We start from the raw sequence: 18,377 nt of genomic DNA, 5'->3' as shown, positions 1-18,377 counted from the left end.
TGCCACTGTCTCCTAGGCTTTGCCATAAACGGAGGGTTAAAGGTCATACTTTTAACTTCACATATACCTAGCAATCATTGGTAATAATAATAGTAATAAAGAGAACCTGAATAACACATTGTTAACTTTCACAACAGCCCGACAATTCCCCCGGTCAGTATTACCATCATCATTTAAGATATATGAAACAACACATTATCTAGAAAAGTCTGTTTTTTGGCTGTGTTGTGTAGCTTGTGAGATCTTAGTTCCCCGACTGGGGACGGAGCTCGGGTCCCAGCAGTGAGAGTGCCAAGTACTAGCCGCTGCGCCACCAGGAAACTCCCTGCAGAAGTCCTGAATACTGCACCTTAAGTTCACATATAAAGTACTTCTTTGGTGGCCCTAGTGGTAAAGGATCTGCCTGCCAATGGAGGAGACATGGGTTCGATCCCTGGGTCGGGATGAACCTCTGGAGAAGGGAATGGCTACCTGCTCCAGTATTCTTGCTTGGAAAATTCCATGGATAGAGAAGCCTGTTGAGCCACAGTCCATGGGGTCGCAGAGAGTCGGACATGACTGAGCGACTGAGCACTCTACTCCATTCAAACTCAATGCTAAGAACAACCTTATATGTATGAATCCCTCACTAACAACTGTACCTCCAAAATCCAGCACATGCTCAGAAAGTTGTGGATAGTCAATTAATCTTTGTGAAATAAATGAAGGTGTGAGGAGAATGTTTCTGTATGAATCCCAAACCTGAAACAACCCTAAGAGATTTCTCTTGGTCTTATATTTGACCTGACCTCTTAGCTTCCAACCCAACATCACCTCTCCACTTTGTCTTCTTTCAATACTCAATCAGTAAATCAGTATATATTTTATATAACTTTACTTAATAATATTCTGATTTTAATTTTTTAATTGTTACATTTCATATCCTCACACTTTAGGCATTCAAGATACTATATCTTCTGAACCCCATTCTATCATATCTACTATAACATGTCAGACCCAATATATAATAACTGCTTCTAAGGAGTCGATAAAACATTTCTCATTTAAACATATTTTTCTAATTATTTTTTAGAAATCACACATAGAAAACACAGTAAGGAAATAAAAAAAAAGTCTCCAAAGAGAAACAAACGATGTTGTATGGCATCACATTTGGTTCATGACTTCAGCATTTATTCTATGTACATATGTCTACGTGCTTGTGTATGTATAAACACACAGATATTCAAATAACAAAAATGGATCCTGAAAGAAACTGCTTCTAACACTGATGCTGGAAACTATAATGGTGCAGGGTTGGGAGCAGGGAGCAGAGGCTAAAAGGTTGTTGATAGGTGTTCAGTGGACTCCAGGACCGAGACCAAAAAGGTCAACTTACACAAAGGGAAATGTGCAACTAGATAACCTCATCACCCACACACATTTACAGGAGATTGATTTAGAGGGAATTCCATAGAAGAAACTCAGAAAGAAGAGGTCCATCCAACAGGAATATATACCTGGGAGCCCAAATTCAGACCCCATGACATAATGCTGTCTCCATCACAAGGATGGGGGTGCAAAGAATAGTTATAAGTAATAAAATAGAGGGATAAGGAGCAGGGTGGTTAGATCCTGGGTGAACATTTACCTTTTCTAAGTCTTAGTTTTTTTCCACTTGAAAATGGGGGCAATATAGCCCATTCCAGTGTTCTTGCCTGGAAAAATCCATGGACAGAGAAGCCTGGTGGACGGCAATCCATGGGGTTACATGACTGAGCCCACATGCACGAGGGGGGTGGAGGGAGGTGGGTTGGTAGCAATAAACTAGTAGAACTTAAAAAAAAAAGAAAAAGAAAATAGGGGCAATAATAGTACAGTAATAGAAGTAGATTGGTCGACCCACTTCTGAGAATATTGTATGTATAAAATTAAAGAGTGAATGTAAGGCACTGACTACAAGGCCTGGTGCATGGTCAGTGCTCAGTAAAGCTCGGCCGCCGTCTCTCTTCCTGGCCCGCCCAGTAGAGCCTTGGCTGGGCTGACCAAGCCTCTCCTTAGCTTCCTCCAAGCACCTATTCCTTGGTGTTGATGCTGAAGATAAACGGACCCAGATTTCCTTTCCACCTCTGCCAGTACTCTAAACTGCTCAAACAGGGGAACCCCCTGGTCCAGTGGTTAGGACTCTACCCTCTCACTGCCAAGGGCCTGGGTTCAGTCTTAGTCAGGGAACCAAGATCCTATAAGCTGTACGCACAACCAAAAAAAAGATACTTTTAAAAAACAAATAAATGAATAAACAAAGAGCTCATCTGCTCTAGCTCTAGGAATCAAACTTCTAAGTAGGCAGGAATCATTCAAACAAAACAAAAAGACAAAAGTGATGGTTTCCAACCACCTTCCATAGATTTTCACCCAATACCCATGGAGGGGAGGCATTTGTGAACTCTCTTAAATCTGAAATGACAGTGCTTTTCTTCATGGCAATCTTTATAACCTTCTTAAATTAAGACCTGTATGCTACTTATTGATTTCAAAAGAGCTGAATTATATATAAGCGTAGTTACAAGAACACTTCAGATATGTATGGCACTTTATTCTTTTCCAAGTGCCTTTTCACACATTATTTAATCACATCAGCACTCCAGGGAAGTATATATGAGAATTGTTGGTGTTCCCATTTTATGAGTAACAAAAAAAGAGATGGCTCAAGGAGGTTGAAAGTGAACATTTCTCAGTTGTGTCTGACTCTTTGCGACCCCATGGACTATACAGTCCATGGAATTCTCCAGGCCAGAATTTTGGAGTGGATAGCCTTCCCCTTCTCCAGGGGACCTTCCCAACCCAGGGATCGAACACAGGTCTCCCGTATTGCAGGTGGATTCTTTACCAGCTGAGTCACCAGGGAAGCCCAGGAATACTGGAGTGGGTTGCCTGAAAAATGTGCCAACAGCCAGGCCCGCAAATACATGAATGATTTTTTAATCCAGTACTCTTTTTATAACACTAGGGTGCTTCCTAACTGATATAGGCTATGTTTATTTAAAATAGTGTCTAATCCAAAATATTTAAAGCAGACAAAATACTCTATTAGTTTTTAAATGAAATTGACAGATTATTTGGAATGTGAAGTTTTACTTTCACTTTAATAAGGCTTTATTGTGATTCTTATGCGTTGCTTTAAAATAACGACCTCTAACAGTTCAAAACTCATTATTGCTCTTAATGCACAACCAATACAGACAGCACAATGGGAGCTGTTAAGAAGCATTACTCTTCTTTTCTACAGAAGTTCAAAAGGCCAGCAATTACTGACAGCCCAAACCACAAAAAAGCCATGAAACAGGAACAGATACTAGAGATGCCACCTCCTGACTGCTATCGTCAAAATTATCTACCCTGTAATGTAAACACAAAGATATGAGTGAAACTCATCTCCTGAATGACAAGATAGTAGACACCTTGAACTAGTCCATCTACATGTTTGAAAACTGGATGTTCCTGCTGACCTATTTAAATATTACTATGACAAGCTCTAGCAAGCTCTTTTGGTCATCAAACTTGCAAACTGCCAGCCTGGAGAATTGAAACACGTGGCTGCCATATCTTAAAACCAATCTACTGAATATATATGGCAAATTAATAAATTCACTATATATTTCTCAGATAAGTCAGAAGTATTATTGCATACAGAAACTATTATACTCCTTTTTCATTTCCATCTACTTTAGGTCAGTACAAAAGGTTTTAAAATCATTATAAAGCTGCAAATATGTGGATCTCTGTCAGTGATTTTTAAGACAAAAGCAATGATCACTGGTTTCAAATACATTACTTTAAAAGATCTTAAAATATTATAGGACATTTGAAAGGATTAACAAACAGGAGATTTTTCAATGATAATCTCATTAGGAGATGACCGAACAAGGGATTGTACTATATACACTATTTATCTGCATGACACATTTTATGTTCATGAAGGAGGTTAGGCAAAGTCTTTGAATATAGTCTACTGTTTCAAGCGATATCATTCACCATGAGTATACCAGTATATATACTGATTCATATATATTTGTGGTTGTTCAGTTGCTAAGTTGTGTATGACTCTTTGCGACCCCATGAAAGGCAGAACACCAGGCTCCTCTGTCCTCCTCTAACTCTGAGAGTTTGCTTAAATACATGTCCACTGAGTCAATAATGCTATCTAACTATTTTATCCTCTGCCACCCCCTCCTCCTTTTGCCTTCAATCTTTCTCAGCATCAGAGTCTTTTCCAATGAGTCGGCTCTTCACTGATTCATATATAGATAGTTGTCACATATAATTATATACGTGCATACATAGTTCATTCATATATATGTATATATATATATATATACATGAAACATACATGTATTTCATTCATCAGTATATATATTGATCATCAGTATATATACTATCATCAGTATATCAGTATACATATAGATTCATATATATTCATAAGCATGTTCAGTCACATATATAATTATATATTCATATATAATTCATCCATATAAGTGTATATATATTTCAGTCATGAGTCACAGAGCTTTAAAATGAAACAGTACCAAGAAATTTATTTTTCAGTACTAAAGTGGGTATTTCAAAGGATCAAAATTAATATAAGAAATAATGAGAATAACAGAATAGTAGAGAACTGCTTTGTGAATACATGATAAGCATACGATATTAAGGTTAAATGAGGGTCGTGTTTCAAAATGAGAACATGCATCAAAAACACAGAAAACCCTATTTGAGGATCAGTATTATTTTAATAAATGTCATTAAGACACCAAATGACTTCCTCATGAAATCATTAGCTGATAATTAACATCCAAACAAAGGAGGAAATAGTTCTTAACTTGGAATTCAGTATGACCTAGGCTTTAGGGGGTTAGCAGTCCTTTGAAATTCCATGTAAAAATTTGGTTGTGTAAATTTATGTCCATTTTTCTAGAAGAGACTTCTATAACTTAAATCAGATTTTCATAGGTTCTCAGATCCAAAGAAGATCTCCTGTTTATCTATGTACAAGTACATAACTGGATCTTAGATAATCTAAGTCACATAAGTCTGAAATTAAGAAAAATATTTGACTTTTCCAAATTATTCATAAAAATGTTTTAGAAAAATGGAATCTAGTTTTATTCTACTTAAAGGAAATGCTGGACACTGATGGAAAATAAGTATTTCAGGAACCCTATTGCTGTGAAAATAAGACTTTAAATTTATCTAAGGAAGAAAATTTATGTTATTCTGAAAGCTTTATTTTCTTTGGATTAGAGAGTAGAAATGGCTATATTAGTATACCAGGATTTATTTATCTGAATAGATTCATATCCTATTCCCCTCTGCTTTTTAAAAATAGAACATGGAAGCACCAGGAAGTAAAGATAAAATGTTGAAAGAACTAAATAGTTTTTTTTTTTCCTTTAACAAAAGTGATAGTCGTTTTCTGGAAAAGCATGGGTACATTTTTGGTTACAACGATTAGGGGCTACTCTAGGTGTGGGATGCTGGGTGTCCAGCATTGAGCTGCACATGTCAGGACAACATGCTATTATAAGTCACCCAATCGATGGTATTCTGTTATATTAATAGCACTCTGAACTAAGACAAGTGGCTATACTACTCTTGGTCTTGAGTTGACAAAACCACTTACGTATCAGTCTGCAGTTTTTGCTGCAAGATTCAGGTTTATTCACATGTAACCTGAATTCTTCATTATGTCATACTACACAACCATGCCTAGGACTTGAAAAATGTAAACAAAATGTTTTCTTTTATGTTCATGAGGATATTAAGGGGTTTTCCTGATGGCTCAATGGGTAAAGAATCAGCCTGCAACGCAGGAGACACAAGAGACGAGGTTTCGATCCTTGTTCAATCCAGGTCATGAAGATCCCCTGGAAAAGGAAATGGCAACCAACTCCAGTATTTTTGCCTGAAAATCCCATGGAAAGAAGAGCCTAGCGGGCCCAGAATTTGAAAAATAGAAACAAAATGCTTTCGTTTATGTTTAGTGAGGATATTACCTAGATTTGAAAAAAAAAATTTGTATAGAAAAGACAGTTTGGGAAAAACTAGAAAAATCCAAGTAAAGTGTTGAGTCTAGTTAGAAGTACCACACCAAAGTTAGCTTCCGAGTTTTGGCAAATGTACTGTAAGACGTTAACAGTAAGGGAAATAAGGTGAGGAGTACTATCTTTGCAATTTTTCTGTAAATCTAAAACTACTCTAATAAAGAGGTTATTTCTAAAAAGTTCACCTTTAGAGATGAGTGGAGATTTCCAATTTGGAAAGCTGTCCCTCCATTTATGTAAATATCAATTTTAAAAACTGTTAGGTCGAACAACTGAACTAGATGTTTTCGTGTCAACAGTGGTTAAATATTAGCAAGTTCACATGGTTCATCCTAGAACAGTCTGGGTCTAGTTTACTGGACTGTGTTATGAAGTTGAGAATAAATATATTTTTCATTTTTAGAAATAAAGAGAAATTAGTTGCAATCCATTGCACACACACATCTCTTTCTTGGTAAATTCACCCCAGGGTTATACCATGTTATCTGTGATTTTAATTGATGCCTAGTAAAGGATGGTATAAGAAATTATTCATTATTTAAAAAGGAGTATAAAGTCTGGATGATTGAAAACCATTGAACTAAACAAAGCATTAATAAGCATAAGAGACAGATTATAGCACAGTTTATCTCTGAAGCTTACACCAAATTCCTCTGAGGAAAAGATTTAAAAGGGAAAAAAAAACTAAATTTGACACCCTTCCTTAACAATAGTTTTCTTTCTTTTTCCAAAGGGTGGGGCTTCCAGGAGGCTCAGTGGTAAAGAATCCACCTGGCAATGCAGGAAACACTGGGGAGATGCAGGGTTTGAACCCTGGGTTGGGAAGATCCCCTGGAGAAGGAAATGGCAACCCACTCCAGTATTCTTGCCTGGAAAATTCCACAGACAAAGCCTGGCAGGCTGCAGTCCATGGGGTCGCAAGAGTCAGACACGACTGAGCATGCATGCACTCACGCCGCAGGATGGGATTCAATGAAGCTCTTTCATCGGTGGCTGGATCTTGGAGTAAAAATATGTTGTGAAAGAGGACACAATCAGAAAAATGTTGTGGTTTTGTAAAAGGCCTATGACATTTTTGAACATGTTCAGCTTCTGAGAAAAACATGCTAAGAAACGTTGAGAAATCTGACATCAGTGGGAAAAAAAATTCTGGAAAAGCAATTAGTAGGTTTACCATTAGAAAAAAAAAAAACAACAAGCACTCACCTGTGCACAAATCTGATGCATGACATGACCGAATTCATGGAAGTAAGTCCTCACCTCATCGTGTCTCAGGAGAGAGGGACGACCTGCTAGTGGCTGTGAGAAGTTCACCACGAGGGCAGCCACAGACATCATGCGGCTCCCGTCAGGCAGGAGGCATCCAGGCTGGAGACCAAAGCAGGCTGCGTGGTTGTACTTCCCTTCCCTAAGGGACCAGAAGCACAGGTGGTGAGATTCACACACTCTTCTTTAGCAACGACACTGGCATGGCCTCTCTCAGTCTTTTGATAACCGAAGATGCTTTGAAACATTTAACTCACCTTTTATGAAGCAGGTCAACGTTCTGTCAAAATGAAACAATGAAAATTAAAAAAAAAACAAAAACCCACTATCATTTGATATGAGGTATATTTCCAGGGTTTTTTGTGTTGAAATCTTAATGTAAGAATTAATATATACCTCAAATAGGGTATAGCTGAACGTCCGATTTATTTTAAAGTGCTCCTGCTTTTCGTCTTCAAAGATGGAGTCATTAAACACTAAATAGCGTTGATGCAAATATGAGATAAAAGATACAGAGTTTGACTTACTAGGCACTTTTTCCTTAAAATTAAAATTGATTTAAAAAAACTGATAAAAACTAAAATCCAGATAGTAAAGTTGTTCTTTTATTCAATAAGGGGAGAATCAGTACTCATAATTAAATGAACTCCTTTTATAAACCAGACAGGCCTTTTTGGAAACAGAATGGTTTTAGTTAGCCTGGGAAAAAAAGCATAAATTATACTATAAAGCCATCTATGCTAGGACAATGTGATATCTGTGATAATCTCTCCAGAAGCTAAGGGCTGTTAGACTTTGTTATAGGAATAGGTTTCCTCCTCTTTTCTTTGCTCAGAGCACTAAAATACATTTAAGTTTAGTTTGATGTTTTGATTTTTAAGTCTTTTTCTGTATTAACTTTTCTTGACTCATAACTGTTTTTTTCCTGCTGAAGTTATTCAGGTAAAACAAAAACAAACTAGTCTCTTTACAGCTTCCCATTAAGAAAAAGCTTGATTAAGAATCAAGCTGAACAGGGCATTGATCCTATTCTTACAGCAACATGATGGACAACCTGTAAATCACAACTTTTCTTGAATCCATCATAAAGTGAAAGTTGAAGAGCAAGCAACCTACAGTCTAAGACAGATGCCTCCAAGGATAGAGAGAAAGGAAGCAAGCACTTTTTTTTTTTTTTTTGCTTGTGTGTGAGTGTGTGTATTTTAACCTGTAGACACCAGTAAGAGAATTTTTAACAAATTGATAAAGATTGATGGTGGATCAGCAAAAGTAGGGAACCACTAGGAGTATTAGATAAGGGAAATTTTGCATCCATTTGCAAGGTCTTCTCCACAGATCTTACTGGGTACACACAAAAAAGTCAGGGGCAAGATGAGAATGCTGAGAAAGAATCAGTGCTGACGCAGGCTTGGTGGAAGGGAGCCCTGCCCAGGTCTGTTTCATCTTCCTCCTAGAGAACATGAGCCTGGACCTTAAAGGCAAAAAACACTGTTGCCTTAAGAGCACTGCTAAAAACTCACTGCTACTGGGGGGTGGTAACAGAAAAACAAACAAACAAACAAAGAAAAAAAAACTCTACTCTGAAGGTGGGGCAGGAAAACATCCTCGGCCCAGACCTACAGCTGAGGATGGGGCAGATTCACTGAATAGGCCCACTCCTAACACCCAGGGACCCAGAGCCTTCCTAAGACCGACCTTTAACCTGAACAACAGAAGCAACACTCCCCTAACAAGGCTAATAGGAATCCAGTAATAAGTAACAGCAGTCTACCACAAGGAGAGGAGCAAGAGCATGAAAAGAGACCTCTTTAAAGCACAGAACACATGGACAAACTCACATTGCGTGGGGAACAGAGACTAAAAAAAAACTCTGGCAAATAAGCTCTCATCCTAAACACATACAGGAAGCTGAGCTGAAGCTTTGGGTTCACTGAGGTTAACCATAGCAATAACAAGGCCCAAATCCAGCTCCAGTACTAAATAGAATGAATCAGACACTCACATTAAAGGTCTAGCAAGTATGTGCCCACTGCTAGGTATAAAGACTATCTTAGTTTTTACTGTTTTATATAAGATATCTGACTTTAAAAAAAATCGTAAGGCACATGAAGATACAAGGAAAAAACATAATGTCAAGAGGCAAAAAGAGCAAAAAAATAGATTCATATGACAAAAATGTTGGAGCTATTAGAATATTTAAAATAAAGTGTTAAATGTTAAACATTCTTGAGGAAAACGTAGACAGTCTGCACAGTCAGAAGGATAATTTTGGTAGAAAGCTGGAAACTATGAGAATACAATGAAAATGCTAGATGTGAAAAGCACAGTAATAAGGATGAAGAATGCCTGTGATAGTCTCATTGATGGACTTCTCACAGCCAAGGAAAGAATCACTGAATCCAAAGATAGGTCAAGAGAAATTACTAACATACAAACACACACACACACAAGAACAGAGAATCAAGACTTATAGGACAATATCAAATGACCTACTAAATATGTAACTGGAGTTTCTTAAGGAGGATAGAGGACAGAAGAAATATTTGAAGAATAGCTTAGAATCTTCCAAAATTAGGGGACTTCTTGATGGTTCAGTGGTTAGGGCTCCACGCTTTCACTGCCATGGGCTTGGGTTCAATTCCTGGCTGGGGAATTAAGAGCCAAAAAATCCAAACAAAACAAAAAAATGAGAATTTCCCAAAATTAATGACACTCCGTCACAAATCTAATAAGTTCAGAGAACACCAAGGAAAACAAACACAAAACAAAGAACCAGAAAAAAAAATCCCATATTCCTAAGTGTATGAAACTGCTAAAAATGATGAACAAAGAGAAAATCTTGAAGGCAGTCAGAGGGAAAGAACACATTGTATGTAGTAGGACAAAGATAAGAATTACAGCCATCTCCTGTCAGAAACTATGCAAGCCAGAAGACAATGGAATGCCATCTTTAAAGCGCTAAACAAAAATACCTGTAAACTCAGAATATTACTAAAGATAATAAGGAACATTATATACCATAAATGGGACAGTTCTCTAAGTGAATATAACAATTCTAAATATGTATATATCTAAAAGCAGAACTTCAAAATATATTAAGCAATTCAATATCCCATGATAAACCATAATAGAAAAGAAAGAATGAACATATATATATAAAGAATGTGTATATATATATAATTGAATCACATTGCTGCACAGCAGAAATTAACACAACATTGTAAATCAACTATACTTCAATTTAAAAAAATACACAAAGCAAAAACTGATAGAACTGAAAGAAGAAACAGACAAATCATTTAGAGGTTTCCTTTCTCAGTAATTAGCTGAACAGGCCAAGAGAAAATCAGCTGAGATACAAAAAAACCTGAACAACATTATCGGTTATCTTCACCTAACTGGCATTTGTAGAACTCTCAACTCAACAACAGAAAACAATACTCAGGTGCACATGGAATATTCACCAAGACTAACTATATGCTGGACATAAACCAAAACAATTTATAAGAACTGAAAAGATATAAAGCACACTCTCCAACAGTAACAGAACCAAACTAGAAATAACAGAAGGCTATCTGGAAAATATCCAAATATTTGGAAATTAAAAATACACTTCTATAAATATAGTCAACTTCTTTTTGACAAAAGGGCAAAGGCTAGACAATTTTTTTCAACAAATGGTGCTGGAACAACTAGACATCCACATGCAAAAAAAATGAGTCTAGACACAGACCTTACACCCTTCACAAAAAATAACTCAGAAAATGGATCACAGACCTGAATGTAAAATGCAAAACTATGAAATTCCTAGAATACAACACAGAAGGAAATCTAGATAACCCTGGGTTTGGCAATGACTTTTTAGATGCAAGAAATGCACAATCCATGAAAGAAAAAAAATTAATAAGCTGGATTTCACTGAAATGAAAATTTTCTGCTCTGAGAAAGACACTGTCAAGAAAATGATAAGACAGGCCATAGGCTAGGAGGAAATATTTACAAAAGAGATATCTGATAAAAGACTGTTATCAAAAATATACAAAGAACTCTTAAAACTCATCAATAAGAAAATAAACAACCTGATTAAAAAATATACCAAAGACCTTAACAGACACCTCATCAAAGGAGATACAGAGATGGTAATTAAGTATATGAAAAGTTATTCCACACCATATGTCATCAGGGAAATGCAAATTAAAACAAGATACCACTACACACCTACTAAAATTACCAAAATCCAGAAAACCAATAACACCAAATGCTAACAGGATGTAGAACAACAGAAACTCTCATTCATAGCTGGTGGCAATGCAAAATAGTACATCCATTCTGGCAGACAGTTTGGTAGTTTCTTACAAAACTAAACATACTCTTATCAAACAATATAGCAATTGTACTCTTTGGTATTTATCCAGAGGGACTGAAGATTTATATCCACACAAAAACCTGTACAAGGATGCTTAGATTAGAATTAGAAAGTCACTCGGTCATGTCCGACTGTTTGAGACCCCATGGACCATGCAGTCCATGGGATTCTCCAGGCCAGAATACTGGAGTGGGCAGCTGTTCCCTTCTCCAGGGGATCTTCCTAACCTAGAGATCAAACCCAGGTCTCCCATATTGCAGGCGGATTCTTTACCAGCTAAGCCACAAGGGAAGCCCAAGAATACTGGAGTGGGTAGCCTATCCCTTCTCCAGCAGATCTTCCTGACCCACGAATCAAACCGGGGTCTCCTGCATTTAGGTGGATTCTTTATCCACTGAGCTACCAGGGAAGCCCCTTATGTCACAAGGATGCTCATGTCAGCTTCGTTCATAATTGCCAAAACTTAGAGGCAATCAAGATGCCCTTTAGTAGATGAATGAATAAACTGTGGTACATCCAGACAATGAAGTATTATTTAGTGCTAAAAAGAAAAGAAATGAGCTATTAAGCCATGAAACACATGGAGGGACCTTAAACACATAATGTTAAATGAAAGAAGCCAATCTGAAAAGGCTATATGATTCCATCTACATGATATTCCTGGAGTAGGAAATGGCAGCCCACTCCAGTATTCTTGCCTGGAAAATCTCATGGACAGAGGAGCTTGACAGGCTAATGTCCATGGGTTTGCAAAGAACCAGACACTACCGAGTGACTAAGCACATATGACATTATTTCAGAAAAGGCAAAACTTCGGAGAAAGTAAAAAGAGCAGTTGTTTCCAGGGATTGGTGTGGCAGGGCAAGAAATGGATAGATAGAGCAGAAGATTTTTAGGGCAGTGAAACTACTCTGTATGATACTCTAATGGTTTATAGACATTATATGCTTTTTCAAATTCAAAGAAAGTATAACATCAAGAGTGAACCCGAATATAATTTAGGTGATAATGATGTGTCAGTGTAGGTTAATCAGTTGTTAGCAGATGTACCACTCTGGTGGGGGATGTTGATAATGGAGGAAACTATACATGTGTGGGGGCAGGGAATATATGGGAAATGTCTGTCCTTTCTGGTCAGTTTTGTTGTGAATCTAGAAGGGCGCTAAAAGATAAAATCTATTTGAAATAAAAAAGTAGAAGTAAGTCAACAACGACAAAAAGAACTTGATCAAGCCTGAGCTAGGAGCGAGCAGGGCAATGGGAAGGGAAGGCAGACAGAAGCAGAGAAGAAGGAAGAGAATCCATGGACATATACACCAGAAACCATGCACTGAATTTCATAGCATTTTCAGCCAGCCGGTCTCTGGATATTCAAAGGGCCAATCAGTGTTTCTACAGAGATTTCATGTAGTCAGACTCAATTGTTTAAACAGGCAAACAGATCTATAAATATTATTTTTAACAGGGGAAAATGAACTAAAGTAATCTGGAAAGTGTTTATCGTGGTATACTTTATACCTCTTGGTCCATTATGAAAAGCCATAAAGACTGCTACTAATTTAAAAATCTGTGCCACTGAGGGGCGTTTAATCTTTCCTTTTAAAAAATAAACTTGATTCACTTAATTTCAGAGGTTTCCTTACTCCAAGATTACATCTTTACATTTTGTTTATAAAAGGACGGTGATTTAAAAAGATGCCCTTACCTGGCACTCTTACATTGGAACTATTTGAGTTTTTGTTTCTTCTACTGCTTGAGAATCTCAGGGTTTGATGAATTAAAATTGATATGTGATTTTAAAAAAAAGGAAACTGATCTTTCCTAACCTACTACAAATATCGTCTTTTTGAGTCAAGTAGACAAAGAAAACGAGAAGCAAGCATGTCAGGTGACAGAAAGCGACTGCTAACTAGGTCATCACCCTCACGGAACATCACTCGAACATCACTCTCTGGTCCCCACACGAGTGCTGGTAGCAATAACCAGATCTCCGAGTACAGAAGACGGAGTTATATCTGGGACAAAGGAACAGCAGAGTGGGCAGCAAGAACTGCTACCTTCGGCCACAGAAGGCAAACTGAGGCACGGTTATAGGAGGCTCCGATGTTGAAGGATTTCCCCTTGAAGAATTCTTGGCCTCAAACTACATATCCTGACATCATTCAATTAAAAACAGACTTCTCCACATCTGACATGGGTTTATCTTTAGATCCTACCAGAAGTGAAAGAAAGTTCATAAAGCAGTCGGATAAGACAACTCTGCCTCCTGTCTGGCTGATGGGAATTATCCAGCCCCTTCTTGAAGCCACCTCGTCAGTAGATGATGAACTTGTATGTGTTGCTGATCTAGAGAGATGCTATTACTTACTCTGATCTAGGAAAATTGCAACAGTGTGGTTTTTGTTTTGGAAGGCAGCCCACAAAGAGTAACTTAAATCCTTTCAAGTCTGATGAAATACTGTGGAGTCCATAGTTACAACACGCTACAAAGATAATAATAATAATATTTTTAATTCTTACCATTGATTGAATAATCTAAAGTACAGAACAATCCTGAAAAGGGAACATCATTCCCATATTACAGAGGTGGATAAAGAGACCCACAAAGGTTATGTCACTCAAGCATTCCACCTCAAGTTTGAATACTTGCCAAGATTTTCCTATTCCTTAATACTGTGCTGCCTTTCAGCCAGACTGAAGGGAGTGGTGACAGGCTTAAGAGTATTGGCAGAGTACCTGAAAAATAAACGTTCTGAGGTCAATTTTAAATTAAGAAATGCAGAGACTTCCCTGGCAGTCCAGTGATTAGGACTCTGTGCTTCCACTATTGAGGGCCTGGGTTTGATTCGTGGTCAGAGAAAACATCCACTTTGGCTTTATTGATGATGCCAAAGCCTTTGACTGTGTGGATCACAATAAACTGTGGAAAATTCTTCAAGAGATGGGAATACCAGCCTCCTGAGAAATCTGTATGCAGGTCAAGAAGCAACAGTTAGAACTGTACATGGAACAACAGACTGGTTCCAAATCAGGAAAAGAGTACATCAAGGCTGTATATTGTCACCCAGCTTATTTAACTTATATGCAGAGTACATCATGTGAAATGCCAGGCTGGATGAAGCACAAGCTGGAATCAAGATTGCCGGGAGAAATATCAATAACCTAAGATATGCAGATGACACCACCCTTACGGCAGAAAACGAAGAAGAGCTAAAGAGCCTCTTGATGAAAATGAAAGAGGAGAGTGAAAAAGTTGGCTTAAAACTCAACATTCAGAAAATGAAGATCATGGCATCTGTTCCCATCACTTCAAGGCAAATAGATGGGGAATCAATGGAAACAGTGAGAGACTTTATTTTCTTAGGCTCCAAAATCACTGTAGATGGTGAGTGCAGCCATGAAATTGAAAGACACTTGCTTCTTGGAAGAAAAACTATGACAAAACTAGACAGCATATTAAAAAGCAGACACATTACTTTACCAACAAAGGTCTGTCTAGTCAAAGCTATGGCTTTTCCAGTAGTCATGTATGGATGTGAGAGTTGGACTGTAAAGAAAGCTGAGCGCCAAAGAATTGATGTTTCTGAACTGTGGTGCTGGAGAAGACTCTTGAAAGTCCCTTGGACTGCAAGGAGATCCAACCAGTCCGTTCTAAAGGAAATCAGTCCTGAACATTCACTGGAAGGACTGATGCTGAAGCTGAAGCTCCAATGCTTTGGCCACCTGATGTGAAGAACCAACTCATTGGAGAAGACCTTGATGCTGGGAAAGATTGAAGGTGGGAGGGAAAGGGGACGACAGAGGATGAGGTGGTTGGATGGTATCACCGACCTGACAGACATGAGTCTGAGTAAGCTCTGGGAGTTGGTGATGGACAGGGAAGCCTGGTGTGCTGCAGTCCATGGGGTCCCAAAGAGTCAGACACGACTGAACGACTGAACTGAACTGAACTAAACAGAGAACTAAGATCCTGCAAGCCATGTGGCACAGTAAAAAAAAAAAAACACAAAAAACCAGAATCTAATTATAAAAATAAATAAGTAAATTAAGAAATGCAGCACACAAACTAGATGATCATGATGGTGATGATGGAAGTAGCTCACACTTATCAAGCGCTTGTTGTGTTCTGAGCAGTCTTCTAAAATCTTTGCATGTAATGAACCATTTCAATCCTAACAACAACGTTACAAAGCAGGTATGATTGATATTCCCATCCCATTCCCATAGGACCTATAATATACATAAGGAAACTGAGGCAGAGAAAAATTAAGTAACTTGCCTAGTAAGTGATGGAGCTAGACATTCTGGCTTCAGAGCCCACATTTTTAATCCCTTTGCTAGGAATCACGTATGAGAATTATGAAAGACAAGAGTCTCAACCTGGGTAGGAGATGAATCTCTAAGGTCCCTTCACCACTGTGATCCTCAGTACCTTGGATAGAGGTCCAAGTAGAACTGTCCTAATACTTCTCCTGTAGCTTTATCCTTCACAGAGTAAAGTGTAACACTTTTATTCCAAACGTGAGCATCTGTCACTTGCTCAAATGAAAGTCCCAACAACTCCTGGTAGATGCTCAGTAAGCCTTCAGTGACCACTTCAATTGGGAAGTATTCCTTGAGGGTCTCCTGGTCTACAGAGTACTTGAGTTCTTCTGTCTGAGTCATGTAGTAGTGGAGATCCCAGGCATTGATCTTCCCATCGTATTCAAAACCTCTCTCTTCACATTCCTTTTTCTTCAAGTTCAAAATGAACTCTCGTTCTGCTTCACCCAAGGGTTTTAATTTCTGGCTTAAATCATCTGTGAGGAAGAGGGAAAAGTTAGCAATCTATTGCTCTTGGGAGCAAGCATAACCATACACAGCACCAGTAGTTCAGCATGGTGCTTCCTCCTTTGTGACACTCAGTATAGATAAATCAGGAGGAAGAAAGGAAAGAGAAGGAAAAAGAGGGAGGGAGAGAGGAAAGCAGGCTTTATTATGACAGCACTGCTGTTCTCCTCAGGGTAATTTATTTTATGGCTCTTTTTTGGGGGGGGCACCCCCCAAATCAGGCCACAACTTCCTCACAGCATCAACAAAGCTGAAATTTATCTCACAGAACTCAAAGAAGTGATAGTGAAACTAAATTACTCTTCATGAACATGATTATTTTTCGGTGAGGTTAGGCCCCTCTGTTCTGTTCCATGTGCCCAGCTGTGTCAACTCCTTGTGACCCCATGGACTGTAGCCTGCAAGGCTACTCTGTCTATGGAATTTTCTAGGAAAGATACTGAAGTGGGTTGCCATGTCCTACTCCAGGGGATCTTCCCGACCCAGGAATCAAACCTGAGTCTCCTGTGTCTCCTGCACTGCTGGCTCCTCAGGGCTAGGGAAGACAAATCGGACGTGACCTATGATTGGAATTACTGGAAACTGCTCAGCTCCTCGGGCAGTCATGGACTCAGTTAATAAGTACTCCATTCCCATGCCGCTGCTGCTAAGTCGCTTCAGTCGTGTCCGACTCTGCGCGACCCCATAGACAGCAGCCCACCAGGCTCCCCTGTCCCTGGGATTCTCCAGGCAAGAACACTGGAGTGGGCTGCCATTTCCTTCTCCAATGCATGAAAGTGAAAAGTGAAAGCGAAGTTGCTCAGTCATGTCTGACTCTTCACGACCCCGTGGACTGCAGCCTATGAGGCTCCTCCATCCATGGGACTTTCCAGGCAAGAGTACTGGAGTGGGGTGCCATTGCCTTCTCCACTATTCCTATGAAGAAGGTCTATTCGGACACAGGATTTCTACTTTTTAGGTGGACACTGCAATTTAATGTTGTGGTCAGTTTTTGAGTATTTCACTGTACTTGGCTAAAGCAGTATGCTTTTACTATGTGTTTGGTCTCCACAGTTCGTTACGTATGTAAGGTAAAAAATGTTGGCTCTATCAGGGACGTGGATGTCTGAAGCATACCCATAATGAGTGAATGAAGAGGCTTGAGGAGGGTTGTGAGGTTGAAAAGAGGAAACTCATGGAAGATACAGAGAGATGTCGTTCTGATTAGGCCTGTGAGAGAATCAGACAGGAATATGCCAATTTTAAAAAAGAGGGGAAACTGCTTTCAAAAATTAAGTTCATTAAGGAAAATGTTCAGTATGTACAGTCGTCACCACTAAGGGAAACATTCTCGCCAAAGCTGTTAACTCCCTGAGCCATTTTCTTGTATAAAATACATCAGAACATGTGGCAATCACCAGGTCACACTTCTATTGTTTCCACTCAGCGGAAAATTCATTAAGAACCTCGTCTTAGTCTTTTCTATCGTCCAACCATGTAGCATACACTCCATTAGTGGCAGTTATTTTATAAATGTCTCATGAATGAACAATATAATAATGAATAACTGCCATTTATGGCACACCTGCTACATGTTATACATGATGCCAGCATATACATTAGTAATTCAAGGTATTGCCATTGAGAACACAGAGGTCTAAATTTCAGGCTGAATGATGATCTTGATACATTTATTCATCGTCTCCAACTTAACTACGCTAATAAAATTATATACTAGTAGTTAGAAGTAAATAAAGTCTGAATGGGGTCAAAGAGAAAGCTGAAAAATAAATCATACTCTGGTAAACTCTGACTAGAGAAGATAAAAACAAAAATTAGTATCTTTCCAATGGGTA

At 38.5% G+C, this 18,377-nt stretch overlaps 1 protein-coding gene across 2 annotated transcripts in view; it reads right to left on the bottom strand.

The window, feature by feature from the left end:
- The window catches only part of NLN (neurolysin), a 95,414-nt gene that overhangs the window by 19,417 nt on the left and 57,620 nt on the right, over window positions 1-18,377 (bottom strand). For both annotated transcript variants that reach the window (XM_065905540.1, XM_065905541.1), the window contains exons 8-9: window positions 16,145-16,511; window positions 7,287-7,488 (exon numbers count right to left, since the gene is read on the bottom strand). In XM_065905540.1, the coding sequence (XP_065761612.1) occupies window positions 7,287-7,488; window positions 16,145-16,511 (569 nt within the window). The remainder of the gene's footprint in view (window positions 1-7,286; window positions 7,489-16,144; window positions 16,512-18,377) is intronic.

Source organism: Muntiacus reevesi, chromosome 14 (assembly GCF_963930625.1).
Source record: "Muntiacus reevesi chromosome 14, mMunRee1.1, whole genome shotgun sequence".
NCBI lineage: Eukaryota > Metazoa > Chordata > Mammalia > Artiodactyla > Cervidae > Muntiacus > Muntiacus reevesi.
Note: the sequence above shows the minus strand (reverse complement) of the source record. Positions and strands in the feature narration are given on the sequence as shown.